This window comes from Danio rerio, chromosome 19 (genome assembly GCF_052040795.2).
Source record: "Danio rerio strain M-AB ecotype USA chromosome 19, GRCz13ab, whole genome shotgun sequence".
Classification (NCBI taxonomy): domain Eukaryota; kingdom Metazoa; phylum Chordata; class Actinopteri; order Cypriniformes; family Danionidae; genus Danio; species Danio rerio.
In genome coordinates this window covers 14,763,558-14,784,015 of record NC_141039.2, presented here as the reverse complement: position 1 = coordinate 14,784,015, position 20,458 = coordinate 14,763,558, and the positions used below count along the sequence as shown (strand labels likewise).

General features: G+C 36.2%; 1 protein-coding gene across 16 annotated transcripts in view; it reads left to right on the top strand.

Annotated features, from left to right (window-relative positions):
- Positions 1-17,953, top strand: part of epb41a (erythrocyte membrane protein band 4.1a) — a 165,654-nt gene extending 147,701 nt beyond the window's left edge. For 10 of the 16 annotated variants that reach the window (XM_087295549.1, XM_087295548.1, XM_087295552.1 and 7 more), the window contains 4 exons: positions 5,911-6,009; positions 6,408-6,488; positions 9,696-9,812; positions 13,473-17,953. In XM_087295549.1, the coding sequence (XP_087151675.1) occupies positions 5,911-6,009; positions 6,408-6,488; positions 9,696-9,794 (279 nt within the window). In that variant the 3' untranslated portion in view covers positions 9,795-9,812; positions 13,473-17,953. The remainder of the gene's footprint in view (positions 1-5,910; positions 6,010-6,407; positions 6,489-9,695; positions 9,813-13,472) is intronic. The other 6 variants (XM_087295550.1, XM_087295546.1, XM_087295545.1 and 3 more) reach the window with 1 other exon arrangement.
- Positions 17,954-20,458: the final 2,505 nt, after the last annotated feature.

Below are 20,458 nucleotides of genomic sequence, written 5' to 3'. Positions count from 1 at the left end.
TCCCAGGGGTTTCATGTATGATCACTTTTATATTATATACAGTAACATCAGATACCTGTCCTGATCCCAGGGGTTTCATGTATGATCACTTTTATATATATTAACATCAGATACCTGTCCTGATCCCAGGGGTTTCATGTATGATCACTTTTATATATATTAACATCAAATACCTGTCCTGATCCCAGGTGTTTCATGTATGATCACTTTTATATTATATACAGTAACATCAGATACCTGTCCTGATCCCAGGGGTTTTATGTATGATCACTTTTATATATATTAACATCAGATACCTGTCCTGATCCCAGTTGTTTTGTGTATGATGACTTTAAATAAAAATAGAAAATAAATATGAGTTATGTTAATTAACTAAGATCGAGAAAGAAAAATTAACCACGATTTATTACAGAAAATGTGGTATTTATTTGTTTAAACATGACTGAATACCATATTTTAAACTACAAAAACACGGTTAATCTTACCACAACCATTATTATTTGGTTTAAAATGGAAGTACAAAAGCCCAGAGACAGTAAAACGGAGTAAAACGAGGTCAGCCGTTTTTGCTAATGAAATCTTTAAAATATAACATTATAAAAACAAAAAAATAACCTGTATGATTGTTTTTTCCCTCGTTATCCACCGCGGTAGGTTCTTTATCCATAATCATCCTGTTTGAAATGACCGCGCTAAAAAAGAACCTGTACTGCGCATGATCGGTGACCTCTCAGTATTGTTTTTTTTTTTTAAGGGGGCGTTTCCCAAACACCGACCGAGCCACGCCCATTTTACGTCGTGGTAATGAAACCCCTGGAATTTAGTGCATGCCTGCTAGAAGCGGGGATCAAAAAGAGCTGTAAAACTCTAAGGCCCCTTTTACAAGAGTGCGTTTTAGTTTTAAAACGGCGTTGTAGAATGAAAATGATACGCGTCCACACTCGCGTTTTACCCAGCGTTTCTGAACAGCTCTCCGTCCACACCAAAACGCTAAAAACGCACATCACGTGACCACAGACACTCTCGGGCAAGCGCTCCAGCATTTCTACCCAGATGAGAGCTCTGCTTGTCGGACTGCTCATCAAGCATCTTCCGCTGGATCTAATCTCACTATATTTGCTAAACGTGATATTTCATTCATGTTGTTGTCTTTATCTAACGACATAGGCCAATTCCCTGACTTTGGTCATTGGAATCTATTAAGTTACTTCACGGGTAACATGTTTTGGTTAAGCGCAAAGATAAGTTAATGATTAATCCAGGTACATTGACTGATCGCTTGCCTTTATTTCCTACAATGTATAAACTTATTGTATGTGATACTTTTATAATTGTCGATTATTAAAACTGATATTCAACAAAAGTGAGGGTGCGTTTCGTATTTTCACTGAAATTGAAAGGAGGTAGTTGTTATAGGCTCCGTTTTGTTATAAATATCCTCACAGTGAAGATGACGCTCATATATGCAGCACGACGCCTCAACATTTCTGCTGTCTGTTTTCTAATATTAAAAAGGAAATAGGCAGTTCCTTAAATCATGTTTACATTTTATTGTTGAGAAAGTGAAACAACGTAGCCAAGGTGATGTGAATGAAGTTATAAAGTACACTGTTCCGTTTGAAGATTTACGCGTGTCCTCGGTATGTTTTCCATATCAAACTGAGAAGGGGGAGACTGCAGCCTTGATCAAACTTGCGAAGTCTTAACTTACAAGAAGAGGATGCGAGACTGAACTGTGTGTGGGCTACTTAATATTGAGGAAAAGCCCCAATCAGATAGGCGAACGTTTGCAGCCCCGCCTCCGTTTTCAGATGTCTCCGTCTTTCCCCATCCACACTGAGACGGAGCAGCAGGTTTCAGAATGAAAACGGCCTCTCCAGCGTTTTCAAAAAGCTCCGTTTTCGGCGCTCGAGAAATAAGTCATATAAGTCATATCTCTCTTGTCCCAGAAACCTCAGTACCAAATGAGAGGTTTTTTTTCTGTTGCAGGGGACATTGTAAATGCCCAGAGATACCAGCTTTTACCAGATTATATTTATATGATAATTTTCCTTTAAACCCATCTCTATCTAAGTGAGTGAGTGATTAAATGTTGAATGTGAGGAGTTTTCAAAAATACTAAATTAAAAACTTAAATTTTTTTTTACATGGTTTAATATTTTTTTTGTTATTAAAATTGAAGTTCCTGTTTCAAAGCTTACAGATAGATGGCTAATTTGTATGTCATTGACACTTTTGGCTCTTTTTTGGAGTATTTTCATAAGTTTTGTTTTTTCCTGTAAATGATTCAATAAATACCGTACCGTGACATTCATACCGAGGTATTACCGTACCGTGAAATTCTGATACCGTTACATCCCTACTCACTACACAATGGAGTTTATTAAGTTCAGTTATATGCTCCTAAAATCAAGATACTTGGCCAATAATGTATCGTATGAGATTTTTTTATCATGTAATAGTTAAGCAATATCACATCAGTAATGAATGCAATCTCAGAAAAGGGCTGTTTTGCAAATCTGATATTGGGTCTGTACATTTAATCTATGTTTGAAATTAAAAAAAAAAAAAAATTGTCAAATTGTCCAAGTAAACATTGAGCAACAAGGACTTCATGAGGGACAACTTTGTGTAGAGAAACACTCTACTTTATCAACACACAGCAGTGGTTCATTTCTAAACTGATTCTTCTAAATAGTGATCTAAATGGATCAAATGAAAAAAAGACTCAGTGACTCACTCATCTGACATTTACAGCCACCTACTGCCTTCTGCTTATTTGGAGTAATATTTCATCAATTATATAAAGAAATCAAAAAATGTTATTATTTACTAACCTTCACATTGTTTCAAATGTATGAATGTCTTTGTTTTAAAGATAAAAGATATTGTAATGAATGTTAGTAGCTAAACCCTTTTTAGACATGCTGTAAACATTCTGTACAATAAATATTTACAGATATCTAAGATTTAATTATTTTTAGTCGATTTCATTCATTCATTTTCTTTTCGGCTTAGTCCCTTTATTAATCTGGGGTCGCCACTGCGAAATCAACCGCCAACTTACCCAGCACATGTTTTACGCAGCGGATGCCCTTCCAGCCTCAACCCAACCCAACCCAGCACAATCCACGCAAACACAGGGACTCCACACAAACTCCACACAGAAACGCCAACTGACACAGCCGAGGCTCGAACCAGTGACCTTCTTGCTATGAGGCGACAGCACTACTACTGCACCACTGAGTCACCTAGTCCGTTTTATTTTATTTTATTTTATTTAATCGATTGACAGCCTACGCTTAATATGTCAAACATGGAATGAAAAATGAACTGGAATGCAAAATTTATCAGCATTAAAGGTTTCATTCACCTCGTAGTGGACAATCGGTTACCATTATCTTATTCTCAAGGTGAATATAAATTAGGATGTTTTAGATCAAATCTGCAATTTCTGTTCCTCTCGTGAAATTATATTCACAAAAAAAACTGTGACTATTTAAAAAAGATCCAATTTTAAATCCATATAAATTCAGTATTTTAGCTTAAGCCATCTAAAGCAGGGGTCACCAATCTCGGTCCTGGAGGGTTGGTGTCCCTGCAGGGTTTAGCTGCAACTTGCCTCAACACACCTGCCTGGATGTTTCAAGTATACCAAGTAAGACCTTGATTAGCTTGTTCAGGTGTGTTTGATTAGGGTTGGAGTTAAAATCTGCAGGACACCAGGAGCAAGTTTGGGGACCCCTGATCTAAAGGGATGCGAGTGCTTTATCAGACAAACAGATGTACAGTGGAAACAAGGGAAACATAAGGGCGATCTTAAACAAAAAAAGGCCCCTAGCCTATAAGGTGTCTTATGGAATATCTTAAACTGACCAGTAGCTATGTTTGGTAACACTTTATTTTAATGGTCCATTTGAGTATTAGTAGATTGTCTGCTTAATATCTGTCAATATGCTCCTTCAACAGACATTTAATGGGGGGGTTGATTGTAAAAGGGGTTGATTGTACTTTTCCGACAATGGAAAAGTAGTTGTTCCTTGTGCCACCTGGTGGATATTGTGTAAAGCACAAAAATATATAGATATTTTTTTAATGAATAGGCGACCCTTGCTTCTGCAGCACAGCGTGTCAAATTGCAGCATTACGCGTGAAGAAATGCATTCTCAGTGGCCATATCTGTAATTCAGACTTTCATTCACATATAAACATTGATTATTGAACAATGTTTACCATGTTTAAATTTAGCCATAGAAGATTGAGCATGTATAACTCTTGTATTGGCTCGTTTCCACTGACTGGTACAGTACAGTACGGGTCACCTTTATCAGGCTTGCGTTTCCACTTCCAAGGGTACCCTTTTGGTGGGCGTGGTGTATGACAGAAAGAGTCAGTCGACGTCATTTCCGCTTGAGAAAATATCTATAGCTGTACGAATCGCTTGCATATCATATGAGAAGCACTTCTCACAAAACAGATGCTTGATACACATAAATACTTCTGGATAAAGGTTTATTACTAACTTTTCTATGAACATGAGTTGATTATAACTGCTGATCAATGACGAAATAGCCTTTTGCAATTGTGTAAAATGAATAAATGCAACATATATAAACACAAATACAGACCCTTACAGTCTCCAATATGTTACCAAGAAGAACTACACACAACAGACATTTAGTCCTTGTTTAGGTCCAAAATAACACAAAATTTTGCCCACAGTCAGAGCATACCTCTCATCTGTGTCTTCAATCTTCAGCAGCACATGTAACCTCTGTTAGAGAGTAATTCCATCATTCTGAGTTCATAATAGTCCAAAAGGTGATGATAATAGTTAAACGTGGCAGTTTGTACCTGTTTGCTGAAAAAATAATGTGCTCTTTTTTTTCAGGCCTCTCCTTTTTTTTCACGCTTCACTCTCGCGTTTGTCCGTTACTGACAGGATCTGGTTTCAAAAGCACGTCAATAATTAAGCGCATGTTATTATCATGAGCTCAAGAAGTTTGTTATTTCAGATATAAGTGCAAGCAATAAAGCGTAACTGCTCGCGCTTCAGACTGGCTCGTAAAAAAGGTGCACAGGGTAAATCTGCTCTTCTTTTTGGCTTTGTGGCTGTTCATCAAGACGACAACAGGGTTTGCTTGAGCCCGGGTCGACCATGGCTCGCTATTATATGTTTATATAATTACGCTGTTATCTCTCGGCTTTGTATTTTAATCATGGTGGATCCTTTGTTTTCATTCTGGCTTGTTGCGTAAGTGAATGACGTTTCTCTGTAAACCAATAGTGTTCAGCTGCGTGTCTAGCTCCGCCTTTTGGTACCCTTTCGAAAGTGTGCAGAAAAAGTGATACAGTATGGTTCGGTATGCCTTTTGACAGTGGAAACGGCCATAAAAGTGTACCACACCGAACCGTACGGTACCACTCGATGGAAACAGGTCATAAGAGAGCCAGCAAGGATTGTTCTTGCATGTCACACCAGCATGTTTTAGCTGACATAAGAATCAATGAGTTTTGCTTTAATTCATTCATTCATTCATTCATTCATTCATTCGTTGTTGCACTGAGAGACTATACTTTATTTACAGTACTTTTATTTTTGATTTGAAAGGTCTGCATTCTTTTACAAAACTTGCTTTCTCCCTTTTTAAGACATTTTAAAACATTTTTAAGCAGAAAAAAAGATTTGCAAGCGAATGCAAAGGTACTCCTGAGAACACAACAATTTGTGACAGATGGTTTTGCAAGCAAACGTGCTGAAATGTAATTGTTTCTCCCATCTCATGTTTTCTCAATCACCAGGTCCCTTAGTATCCACAGGAAATAGCTCTGGGAGTAAGTGATAAATAAAAGCTTTAATGGTGGAAGCATACTCTAACCGCATGCGTTTGTTTGTTTGTTTGAAAATAGCCTAATGCACTGGCAGAAAAGGAGTCTGGGATGCTGTTGAGTGCTCAGACCATCACCTCAGAGACTGTGAGCACCACCACCACAACCCAGATCACCAAGGTATCAGGCTCTCACATCAAATTATACCAACATCTGCAATGGCATGAAAGATCCTGCATCGTCTGCTGTTTATAGAACTGATTGCAGTTGAATGACTTCTATCGCAATTAAATTACCAAAATGATTTGATTAGCAATTTTCACAAAACTATTTGAGAAATATCCAACATCTGATTTGCAATGGCTGCATAGAGTACTAAAGTTAGGGCCTATTGCTGCCAGGAGGCTGGGTACGTGAGATAAAGGAATTTGTTAATTACAATTTATATCACCATTCTACAGTATCTTTCCATTTTGCAAGTTAGCCAAGAATGGCCGTACTGCACAGATGAGATATTCACTTCACTGTGTTTCTGGCTCTCTCTCATTCTCTCGTTCTCTTCCCTTTCTCTGCTCAAGACGGTGAAAGGCGGGATCTCAGAGACCCGTATCGAGAAGAGAATCGTGATCACTGGAGACACTGAGATTGACCATGACAAGGTGAAATGCACCTACAGATAATAACCACATCGGCAAAAGTTGATGTAGGCTGTTTTTAAAGACTTAAAGAGATTTTAATCAAAGGAAAAAATATAAATATTTGGTCCAGTTGAATGAAAGATTAAAAAATAGGGCTGTCAAAGATAACACATGAATGTATGCAATTAATTCCAAATCTCTAGCTAACTAATTGAATGCAAATAAATGACTTTCTATCATGACCACTCTCTGGATTTAGAATGGTTATAAATATGTATATGGCACTGTTTATGTCACAGGTGTCAATTCCACTTACTGGAGGACCAGAGCTCTGCACAGTTTAGTTTCAACCCTAATTAAACACACCTGATCAAACTAAGGCTGCATTTACACTGCAGATCTTGATGGTCAATTCCGATTTTGTGACTGCATATAATTTTTTTGATGATTGATTTTTGTTTGATGATTGATTTTTTTTCGTCAGCATTTACACAGCAGACGGAAAAGACGCAATGACCAGGAAAAAAAGAGCGGACTCTGACTAACAGCTGATTATTAAAGAGTGCTCTTTTCTCTATTCCTGTATGTAATCTGTTCACAGCTTTTGACAAGCTGTTTTACTATAGTTTATGACAGAAAGGTTCTCATTTGTTCATCTTCTTTTGATATATAGGCTTTTTTAAACCTTTAGTCATCTTAATGTAATGTCCATGGCGTGATTTATGCACGTGATATATGCACTAGTTTTTTATTAGTTTATATTGGTTACGTGGCGCTCTCTCGCTCTCGTTTACATGATTAAATGCTTATGTTTTATGACAATATAAGAGCTGTTTAAGTCCTCATGTATGAGATTTAAGGTTTGAAGTCTAAAAAGAAAGTGTCAGACTTCTACGTCCTTCACTATGGTTTTTAATGACAAGCAACTTGACAGGTGTAAATTCGATCTACCTGCTTACACTGCAGACACTAGAACACAGATCCGATTCATATCAGATAAATTTCCACATATGAACAAGGCCTGAGTCTGATTTGAGTAAATCGGAATCCATGTGATTTGTTCCTGCTTACACGTACATGGGCCATATCCGATCTGTGCCACATGGGAGAAAAAAATCGGAATTGAGTCACTTGAACAGTGCAGTGTAAATGCAGCCTAATCGAGTCCTTCAGGCTTGTTTGAAACCTTCAGGTAAGTGTATTGGAGCAGGGTTGGAACTAAACTGCAGAGCTGCGGCCCTCCATGAACTGGAATTGACACCTGTGGTTTTTGTGTTTGGTCTTGGCGGCATATATCTGCTACACTGCTGCTGCTGGTAATATATATATGTTACCCCGTAGTAGATCAAAACACACTGCAGTATAACAGCATAGAACAACGCTGAGCATTTAAAATGATGAGAAGCTTGATCATTGCCTGCAATAGCCAATCTACTGCGCCAGTGTTGGGGCTAAAATATTACAAGTATTGCAAGTCATGTATTAATATTGCTTTTCTAAGTAACGAGTAAAGTAACGTATTACTTTAAAAACATTAAGTAGTAATATTTGAGTTACTTTTTTTAAATGTATTGGTACCTTTTAGTTTAATTAATTTGCTTTTAAAAAATACATTGCTCAATTAAAATTGGCTCAAAGAGCGAAATTTTCTCCCTACAGAAACAAACAGAAACCAAGATGGCAGAGCTTTATATTTCTGTGCTGGTATTCTCATTATTATTAATGCATTAAAGAAAACTAAAAGGGGATTGTCTGAATGCTCATTTTACTTCACTAATAATACAAAAAGTATAAAAGCATTAAACACATTGCTTTAAACTTTTAATAATCTGTAAAAACGGCATTTAGAGTTAATAACCTAAATTATTATTATTTTATGTGTTTTTTAAAGGTAAATAAAGGTTATAAAGTGTGTTTTTTAATCGCAGAGCTCCTCTGCTTATAAAAAGAAGGGAAAAAAGGTAAGTAAAAGTAATGTGAAAGTAACGTAACATATTACTTTTCATAAAAAGTAACACAACAAGTTACTTTTTGGGGAAGTAACCTAATACTGTAATGCATTACTTTCAAAAGTTAATGATGTAGGGGCAGATCAGGTGACCTACAGTATCAGTCTGCGTGAACCTCCATAGAATTTCATGGCAGAAATTGTACTGAGCATGCAAAATCATGTCACATATATTAATTAAAGTCTGTACATTTTTTGGCTGGATAAAGCAAACCAATGTCTCGTAAAGTTTTGATTTACAGTATTAATAGTATATAAGTATTTAAGGATTGTAATCTTGTAATGATATATACATGTTACGTAATTAAATGGATCTGTGTTCTGTGTAGCAAGGATAAGTATATGTAGAACTGTCCTGTCAGCATGTACAGTTTATGGATTGTACAGCTATACAAATATACAGGTTTCATGAATGGAGTATCCACAGAGCAGAAAACTGAGCTATTTTGATCTATTTTGAACGCGTGCTCCACTTCGTATGTGCTTTGCTTAACGCAGCAAAAAAACAACCTTTGCATGGTGTAATGAAGAGAACTGATTTCATAGCGTAGTGCTTTTTGCATCCAATGTGAAAGCAACATCACAGTGCAATGACTACAGCTGGCAGTAGAGGGCAGTGTGGCTTAGCATAATCTATTTCCGGCTCATATTTTAAGGCATTTTGTCTCCGCTGAAAATTATCAGCTAAAAATGGCATTTTTACTTTGCTGATGATCATTTTCTGAGGCCCAAAATACAGAGCATGCCTAGTTTTGATCATTTTTATAGGTGCTTTGGTCTGCATCAATGTATAATACAAATTATATGTACTCTATTATTTGGTCATTAAGTGGCCTTTTGGAATCTCCATAAGTGTTGTTTAAATTAACCTTGAAAAATTCTTTCTAGATAATAATTGTTCATAGTAAATGATGACAAAATAAACCCATTAAACAAGATGAATGCCTTATGCTTATGTAATTTCACAAGCATGCAGTTCATTGTGATTTGTTGCATAAAACGGCAATGAAAAATCACTATTAAAAGTAATGTTGTTACAGCCCTAACTATAACTAAATACTGAAAGTTTTGATTACCTCAAAGCTATCGCACATGATTTTTAAGCCACACATTTTCTGTAATCATTCTGTGGGGACATTTTGTGTATTACTGGAACTACTGGTTTCCACATCTTCTGTTGCCAACGGTCTGGTTTAAATACTGTCCTCTCTGGTCTCCAGGCTCTTGCTCAGGCTATAAAGGAAGCGAAGGAGCAGCACCCCGACATGTCTGTCACTAAAGTGGTGGTGCATCAGGAAACAGAGATTACCCCAGAGTAACTCCTATATAAGACACAGGTTAGTATCCATGATTATAGTACAGTATTGGCAACCACTGACATGTGAGCAACTCCAGTGAAAGTGATTAATATTTCATACATTTAATTTACTTTTTTTTTAAATATTGAAGTGATCTGCATGCCTTTTGCAGTAATGTGTTCTTGTCGTTAGCAAGCATGTTTTATTCAGATATGATCCTTATAGGAAGCCAGAAATGTATTAAGCAGAGAGGAAAGTGATGTGTGTAGAAACTATTATTTTAATTCTATTATGAATACAATTTTGAAGACTATAAAGCATTTTTATAATGGTATTCTTATGAAGAAAAAAGTCATAGCTGATTTTCAATTTGTCATCCCGATGAGAGCAGTTAAAAGAGGACTGCTGTGAATATAGGCAGTTAAGTGGGAAGATAAGAGACTGACATAAATCATTAAAAAAAAGATGTACTGCAGACATGAACTATTTGAAGATCTTAAAGCTGAACTACTTACATACATTATTTTATTATAATAACTGATTTCTTGATATATTTAAATTTAAAGACATATTTTGGCATGCTTTTATTTATTAAAAACTGAAAAATAAACTTTATATAACATATTTCCAATATTTTTCACGTTTTACATTTATTTTTTAATGTTTTTTAATCAGTAAAGTAGGGTAACATATTTAGGAGTGATTTCAAGTAAAATAGCATGTTTTTCAACAGATTGCTGACCTCTATTTTAGATTTAATTCCAGATCTTTGATTTTACTTTATAAAATGCTTCCACTTTTAATGTTGCATACTGCATGACTGACACAAACAAAGTCGTATTACTGCACAAATACGTCATGCTATGAGTAAATACTTCTTTTTAGTCTCTGCGCACCCAGATCTTTTAGTGTAGGTCTCTAATAGCTCTTGCGTTTGATAGGTTTATGGCATGTATTTAAATCTGCCCTCTCATGGGCAATAAAGCCACACCATCTCCCCCGGTACATTAAATCCATTAAAGCATTTCATTACAGCATGCCATTTCCGTTACAGCATGATACCTTTTAAAAACAGCAAGGAAACTGCAGAATTCAGCAAGCTTACCACTACAAACAAACCAGAACGCTTTAATAAGCAGGTAATGATGGAAACCCTCCATTGCAGACCGCATACAAACAAGAAGTCATTAGGATCCCAGAGAGTTAGACACAGACGCGCAAACTATATGATTTAGTGTCATCATTAACTGTGCTCCAATGAAAACCTCAGTCTTTTTGACAGCGCTGATATGCTCCTACAGTATATTTACTGCTGTTATTCATGCTTGTAGCAGGGCTGGTGGCGTGCAGCATGTTAAATTCTTGTTTAGCTCTAGAATTTAAATTGACTTAGCAAAGAAAATGCTGAAATTAATGAGATGATATTAATGTTAATAGTTTATTAGATGACACCCAATATCAATTGCATGTCAATATGTGATATTAATAATCATTGTTGGCAACGCCACCTCTAAATTTTCTATAAATCTTATTTTTTTAATAGTTTGCCCAAAAAGAAAAAAAAAAAGTCAAAATTTACTCACCTTAGTGTCTTTATAAACTTCCAAAACTTTCCTTCATCTTTGGAATACAAATTAAGATCTTTTGAATGAAAGGTTCCTGATCCTCCATAGACACAAATGTTCCAGACTTCGAAAAATACAAAAAAAAATAAAATCCTCAAAACAGACCATATGCCTTCTATGGTTCAATGCAGTATGTGCCGAAGCATGCTAATAGGACTTAATTTGCCAGTAACCTGGGTTAAGTGCTTCTGGTGAACTGTTTTCCATTGCAAAAACAGTGAGTTTAAGGTCAGTTTTCTTTAAAAATCAGCGATTTCCACTGGCTGAGTGATATCCGATATAACGTGGGTCCCAGATTATACAAGAAGCACTGCATTACATTACATTTCCCCCTCCATGTTTTTATAATATGAGCATTTATTTTACCCCAGTATATATTACTGAGCTTCTGCGCTAGCCTGCCGATTGTGACAGGCGTTTGCAAGTAAACGGCTTTTTGTCTCGTTTTACGCGTGAGCAAATAAATGAATGCCAGAGTCTATTTAACTGATTGTATTGTAACTACATTACAATATAAATGCTGTAAAAGGAATCGTTTAGAATGGAAAAAACGAACAATAACAGTTAACCGGAAGTTTATCAGCATGGGAACAGCACTAGCTCGGCAAAAACCCTATTGAAATATTACGAAGCCACAAGAGCACTCAGTCAGCCTTTTAAAAATTTGGCGTTTCCATCAACTGTTTTTTTTATGAGCATATGCAAAATGTGCATATAAATAAGTGGATGGAAACATAGCTAATGATATTTGGTTTTTGGCCCTTCATACAATACAAAACAAGTTTGAGCACCCCTGCTATACACACAGAAGAAAAGAAAGTGTTGAATGTCACTATTTTTGTTTTATGGGCATACAAAAGGATTCTGTTGCTTGATAATATTCAGATCGAACCACTGAAAGCATATGGTCTGTTGTGAGAATTTTATCATGGTATTTTTTCTGGACTTTGAATGAGTCTTGACCATTTGTCTGAACCATTTGGAGGATGAGAGAGATCTAAGATTTCATCTAAAATATCTTAATTTGTATTCTAAAGACTAATATAACTCTCAGGGTCGACATGAGGTAATGAGTAATTAATAAAATAATTTATTTTTTGGATGAACTACCCCTTTAAAATGTCATGAAATTGTCTTTTCATTTAATTTGTACTGTTCTCTCTTAGAGTTTAATATTGCTATTGACAGTTAAAAAAAACATAATTTAGTGGCAAAAAACTAATTTCCTTCTTATTTTACCTCCATTTATTGAAACTTATAAATTCAATAGGAGTAATGCGATTGTATATTAAGGAGTGAATACCCACTCATATGAATGGCTAACAATTGTGCATATTCAAAAGTTTTTGAAAACTGATCAGAGCAGCTATTTTGTCCGCGGATATAAACATCTTCATGTAGGGTTGACAGCCTACATCATTCATAGATGGACACTGCTGTGATTTATGTTAAAAAGGCAATAATACTTTGTACAATACAATTACTAATTACTTGTGTGTGGCAGCACTACTGTTGTATCTAATATATTTGCCACAACGTGATCTTTACTTTCATTAATGCTCTTAAATTTCCAGCTGTCGCATAAGTTCCACAATTTTGAATACATTAACATAAAAAAAAAAACAATCAGCAGAGTACAACTTTAGTTTTAAGAAAAACAAGTCTAGCAATTTAGAGTCTCAGCATTAGGCCTGTAAATGTGGCTCTTTCAGTCTGTTTGTGTGAGGCGTTGGACGTCTGGTGCTGTTTAAGCAGCTGTCAGGACGGTATGTATACAGACACAGAACTCCCAGAGGATAATGGGTAAAGCTGTCATGCTGCTTTGTTCCCACAGTGCATCGGTCTGTGCGTGCAGATACCCAGTTCACCCCATTCGCCCCATCAACTGTTTACTTGACTTTTACTTCAGCCAGAGTGAGCTTTCGTATTTACCATTCAGCATCTATTATATCCTCGCACGCTCCAGGCTCTCCAGGTTTTCATGACTGTTTATGTTTTGCCTGACCAGAAATGGTGTCCTGTTTGTTCCTTCTTGCATGATTGTTGATCAAGCTTTGATCTCACATCAACACAGGGTGAAAAACAGGACCAGTCGGGTTTATGAATGTGAAAAAGAAAACCAAGAACGCAAGAGCCCTCATGTCCAGCCCTTTCTCATCAACTCACCGTATCTACCAAGTTCCTCCACGGACAAACACTTCCTGTAGCAGCACATGTCCCATTCGTCTAAGGTAGACCTACTGTATAACATCTGTCAGTCCTCAAGCATTTCGTTCTGCAAACTGAGCATCATCTATTCTCAGACCAGTTCTCATCCAGATCCCAACACCTCACCTCGGACAGCCTTTCCCCAAATTCTGCCTGTTCCACCTTTTTTCAAGACATTCCATTAAGAACTGAACCATGTTTCAAAGTCGTTTTCTAAAACAGCGGCAAGAGCAGCTTTTTATCTCAAATTCATACTATATTTTTAGGGTGGATTCCAAAGGGATGGTTCACATAATAACAAATGGGAGGTGGGAATTTAAAGGACAATTTTCTAAAGTGTCAATTTTGTTGTTGTTGTTGTTGTTGTTGTTGTTGTTTTAACTTAATTTATTATTATTTTTTAATTGGTTGATTAAAGGTCATATTACGTTGTTGCATTTATTATTCTACATCTCAGACAGGATGATGATGTGTATTTCATAATCTAAAACTCTTGTTTCAGGGCAGTTCACTCCAAAATTCCAACTTATTATTTAGTGATGTAGACAGTTTAACAGAATGTTCATGATTCTTATTTCCATTCTTTTTCCAACGACTTAGCATGTGTGTACAAGAGGCAAAACAGTATCAGGAATTCTTCTGGTACACATAACTAAGGAGATCTGCTGCAATGAGATCTCCTTCTGATAGCTGTATTGAACTGGAAAGGGAAAGATTGTAACTAAAGAGGGTCGCACACATTTTTGAATCATTCAAAACATAGTTTTCTATTAGTGTATGCACACCGGTGGCACATTTTGGTGTCTGGCCATGGTGCCCAGCTACAAATCAGGACGCTGTTCAAATTTCTGCCACTCCACAGAGTGCGATCTGAAGTCTTCTCTTACATAACATTACAGAATGTGCTCCTCTGTTGTGCGAACACTGAAGTTGTCATAGACGTGTTTTGGTGCTATGCTTCTCGCCCAACATAAGACAAGAAGAAACAGGATGGGTGGTGTCCTGTAGCTACACACACACAAAGACACACACACAATGATAACAAAATAAATCTAAATACATTTTTAATTTAAGAAAAAGCTTTTTTAAATAACCAACAATCATAACAAACTTGAGCATGTCACTTTTAAAGAAACTCATGAAATTAAAAAGGGACAATGGTAATTAATTGACAATGGAAGTCTTTGACTACCAGAAACTGTTTGATTGACTAAATATAAATTTGCCTTTTTATTTACAACACTTTGTTTACCTTATTTGGCCAAACTACACGAGCCTTTTTAAATAAACTGAAATAATATCAGGAAGAACATCTTACAATCAGATTAAATTAATACAATTCCTCTTGACAACAAAGATAGCAAAGAAAACAACCTTAACATTTAGATAAATTTACTGTTTATTTATAAATTGATTGTTTAACAAGGGGTATGATGTCGCATGAATACAATAAAATTAATAATAAAAATGTCATGAAATTTAAAACTAAAACCGCCAATAGATGTAGTCAAGTCTTCGACATTGTCTCTGAATGTTTCATTTAATTGAGTTGTTCGAACTCCTGATTCATTCACAAATGTCTTGCTGAATACACGACTGAATCATTGTCTCATATCAAAGCTCAAGATTTATTCGTAAACAAAATATGGTATGAAGATGTACTGCAGCTGAGCTGTTTGGAAGCATTTTCCAGAAAACGTAGCAACATTTGGACAACAGTGATTCTAAAAATGCATCACATCAGTTGCGTTCTGATTTTAGGGATAATAGTAAGGGTTCATTTTAGAAACAGGGAGCCTTGAATCTGCTGTAACTCAGATATTAACAGTGAAACTTGGGTTGCTAAAGTAAATGTTAGCTAGCCCTGTTAACTGTTTTATAGTGAATATAGAACAGCTTGTTGTACTCGCGTCAAGTCGCCTAAACTGTTTTGAAATGCAGTTATGCACGGCAGGTACAGCATACATATATAATATATAAACAATAAAATATCATACCTTCTGTTCTCTTCCGTCTGAACTGCTCTCTTAGACATTTTGAAAATCGTGCACAATGACGCAATGAACTGTATGGCGCTTGTGAGTTGCGCCTTATTACAATACTGAGATCTGATTGGTCAAGCGTCATAGTTTATAAGTTATAAATAACCATAAATAGAGATTTTTAATATTTAATTTGCATGATAAGTTTTACATTACACACACTGCTGTTAATCTAAAGAGGATGTGGGGATGGTGGTTTTACAAAGGGGATGGTGGTTTTACAAAAGGGATGTTTTTTGTCACTTATTTCCATTTAAGGGATGCCATCCCCCCGCATCCCCCCTCAATTTGAGCACAGAGTATATCTGTGTATCCTACCTGTATCATATAATACCTGTGTATGGAGCTGTAACAAAAGAATGTCACATTTTGGTGAAATTGTGTTATGTACTTGTGTAAAACACATTATTGCTAACGGATATACTGTATTAGTTTATTTATCAATTCGTTTGAAATAGATGAAGAATTTCTGTCTCACATCTTTTCAGTGTGACAGAAATTGACAGAATTTACACAATAAACCTCAGTATCAGACCAATCGCATGCGAGTTCATGTCAAGTGTGAACTCACCTTTAAATACATGGTCATTTCATCCCCAAAAAATAAGAAAGATGGACTCTCCTTCATCGAGTTTCAAGTAAATATTGTCACCGGAAGTTTTTCATTACCAACATTTTTTCAAATATCTTCCTTTTTGTCACGTGAGAGTGAACTTATCCTGACAGGTATTACTTATTTTGGGTGAAATACGTGTATCCCATTAAGTCCCACCACCCCCTCCTTTCCCCCTTTTCTCAAATGTAATTTTCAATCACATCAATGCCAATGTAAAAGGTTTGATGTCAATAATGTCAAATAGAATTTATATTCATGAGTCTTGCCACAGATCAACATAGATTTGAATAATATGAAAGACAGTGATTAAATTTGTTCCTCACATCAAACTACAACATGACTTGGATTATCACGCGGAGTCATCCATTTTAAAGTAAACATCTGTGTTGCTGATTTGTGGATCTAGACTCTAGTCTCAGGCTTTTTCCTGAATGGAAAGGCGCATCATGAGCATTCTTAATTTCACAGAGCAAAGCCAGTCATGTAGATTTGATAAAGGCAAGGAGTGTGAGTAAACCATGACAGAGTTGGAATTTTTGGGTGAACTGTTCCTAATCCAGAGCTCCATCCTGTTGTAAAGTCCCATATATTGTGTTCCTCTTAAATGTGAAAGTATTATTTTGTGTAAGATCAATAATGTGTTCTTTTCATTCAGAATGCTGGAGCAGTTTCAGATGTTTTCTTGTGTTTTGCAGTTATATTACTTTGCATATTTGTTGAAGGCTTGAATCATTTTTCTTTTGTTTGTTGGTAATGTTGTCCTGTGTCAGCAATGGATCGGGGTCTGATGAAGACGGGTGGGGTATTGTAGTGAAACTACATCCTATGATATTTCTATTTATTTCCAGCTTTTTTGTTCTCGTTAATGTGTGTGTACTTTGCATTTTAGACGCCCTGCTTTCTTAAATGCAGCTTGGATGTTTTTTGTATTAGATCCAGAATCCCAAACACCAGCTCCCGCCAGTTTTTAAATGGGATTTGCAGGGATAACTTTGTTCATTTTCAGTATATTTCTACTTTTCTACTAGAGGGGGCAGTATGTTCTTATCCATGAGGTCTACAGCAGATCTGCAAAGCCTTCAGAATGAGCATCCACACACAAGCTGAAGTGGCTTGAGATGAATTGGAATTGATTCACCCGGAATGGAGTTAATTAGCAGTTAGGTGATTTAAATGTCATAAGTCTGAAAACTGATCAGATAGAATCTAATTGAAATGCGTTTCATTTATTTATTGAGACATTATAACAGCACTGATTGATTTTAGAGATCCAGACCTGACCATTTTTGTGCAGCAACCCAATTCTAGAAATTCAAAGTGGGATTTGTGGATGTTATGTTGCACATCAACACTGCCGGTGGCGTAAGAGCATACTGCCCTTTGTCCAGCTGACGAGTCCAGCACGTCCAGTTTTTAAATGTCTATTTTAAAATGTTACGCTTTTATAATAGTTCAGATAGTATCCTGTACAGAGAACGAAGTGTTGTAGTTCGTTCAGTGTGTTGTTTTCTTCATTGTGGCACTCCTTTCCTATGCTAATCTGGGGTGAAGAATAGACAAGAATGGTACGTTTCGTCCTCAGAGGATCTTTTTCTTCTCATAACAGCCCTCTTTCTTTTGCCATCACTGGAAAAAAAGACAAATGTACAATATAGCACCATGCACTGAATAAACTCCAACTTAGTCACATTCCTGGCACTGTTTCATGAGTATTTTTTTATAATTAGTATTATTCACCACCTTGTTTACTGTGTGTCTCCACAACCACTATGTGTGCAATTGATATAATATTATTAACATTGCATGACTGTCACGCATGCTGGATAAGAGGGGCTGTTCTGCAACACAGATAAAAATATAAACAAGAACAGGCCACTTTTAACTTCATGGGCCCTATCATACACCCGGCGCAGTGTGGCGCAAGACTCGGCGCAGTAGTCTTTTGGTAGTTTCAGCTTGGCGCAAGAGTCGTTTTGAGGCGTTGCGCTACGCTGTTTAAATAGCAAATGCATTAGCGCTTAATTGTGCGCCCATAGGCGTCTGGTCTAAAAAGGGAGGCGTTCTGAGGCGGACCGCTGGCGCGTTGCTATTTTAAGAATCTATAATAGATTTTTCATTAGACCAAAACTAACCCGGTCTAAACTCCGGCGCAGAGTTGCCGCTCGCTTACACACTGCTTAATACACACAAGAGAGCAATAGGCAAATATCTTTACATATGAAAAAAATAAAATATTAAGGATATATACAGTATAGAATATAATAAGAATAGATATAGAATATAAATATATAGGATTAAAATATTACAAAACATATTATTTTCTAGCCTACATAAATATGAAAAACTACTGCTTTTATGTCTTCTTCATCTCGGGAGGCTTTTTCAGTTCATTCCTAACAATTTGCTTTTGTATAATGTTATTATTATTAGCAGTATTATTTAATATATCCATATTTATATTTGTTTTATTAAAATCAAGCTTAGATTTGCCCACCTGTCAGATTTTAGACCATATGGGGCACAGCATGTGTTTTAGGGTATAACTCAGGTTTTTGAGCACATTTTATTATTGTTCATTTATTCGTTTGCTGGAAATTAGAACTGAATTTAGAAATAGTTTTGAAACGAATATTAGCGCTTAACAAGCAAAAGTATTTATTTATAGACTAATTGATGTCTGTGCTTAAAGGTTTCCCTATCCAAGAGCGAATGTGAAAGTAGTTCCATTATCTCTCACGCAGTAGATGCTCTGTTTAACAGTTTTCTGTTAAAACTGTTAACTGTTAACTGTTTGCTTGTGAAATGCTCATTTTTTCCACTTAGACTTTGCGTCCTGTAAATAGCGAATGCGCTTCTGGCGCGACGCAGCTGGATCTTAAAGGGAATGGGAGGTGAGACTATAATTGGTTTATTCTCAAAACACACCTATAACCCATTAAGAAAATAAACTCAACCCTTTTAGACCATGCGCCACGGCGCAAGGCAGATTTGCCGTCCTTAAATTAGCAAAAACGCGTCCTGACATGCCCTGAAAGCGTTTGTGCCCTGCGTTTTGCGCTCTGCGCATGGACCGTCAAAATAGAGCCCAAAGTCTGTGTGAAGTTGTTGAGACTTTTAGTGAAGTATGTTGATGTACTTTCAACTAAAATAATATATTGATGGGGCTTTCTTTTGCACATCATTCCCTAATAGCAAACTAACGGTAAGAGAGAATAATAATTTGCAGCTGCTATGGAAGTCATCAGGTTGACATCAACAGAAAGACCGACTATGCTACAAACATGGAAGCATGTGTTATTTTTCATTGAAGATTACCAAAACAAACACATTTCTTAAATAAAAAAACACTTAAAGTACAGATAGTGGGGTTGGAGGACAGATTTTGTTAAAAGGTTGATGGAGCAAAGTTTTACTGTGATTTCCTAGAAGTCAAGAATTGGCACTGTGTTTACTTGTGGAAGAGTCCAAGCACAAGCAATATGTTGCTGGTCACAGTTCGCATTTAAAAACCCAGATGTCACTAATATTAATAGTTTCTGAATTCAACAAGCAACTCTTTTAAGGAAAACAGTAACCCAGAAATAGCTTCATGTTCTGAGGAACATTGCTTAACATTTTCCTTCTGCTGGCGTTCACATGCATAAGTGAGATGTGTGAAACAGGACTAACTCATCCTCTAAGAATTTTCGCACAGGTTGTGGTTTATCACCGCTGTTTATCTTGATGAAAGCAGGCTGCAGGTAATGACTTTGATTGCAGTGGATTCCCTCGTAATACTGTGAGCTGAGATGAACTGTCACAGGTGTCCAGTGTAAAATCAGATTTATAAGATAGGTTGTTTACCAACCTGGAAAACAATTTTATTTGGAAATGATGATGATCTGCTGTTTAAATAGAAAGTAATATAGTAGGTTTCATTTGTCTTCATGCTTTATTTATTATATCATGCACTTTAGCTTCAGTTTAGTTGTCTTAAAATGGGTGGTGCTACAGATGGGGCTGTCAAATTAATTTATTGCATCGCATTCCTGTTTCTGACTAGCCTTAAAATTATATATTGCATCATTTATAAAGAAAGAAATCTGCAATTTTTTGTAACTATAAGACTTTGGGTGGTTCTCAGTACTCAGTTCACTGAATGATGCATCTTTGTTTTTCTTTGAGTTCTGTATCCTTGTGTTTTTCCATCATATC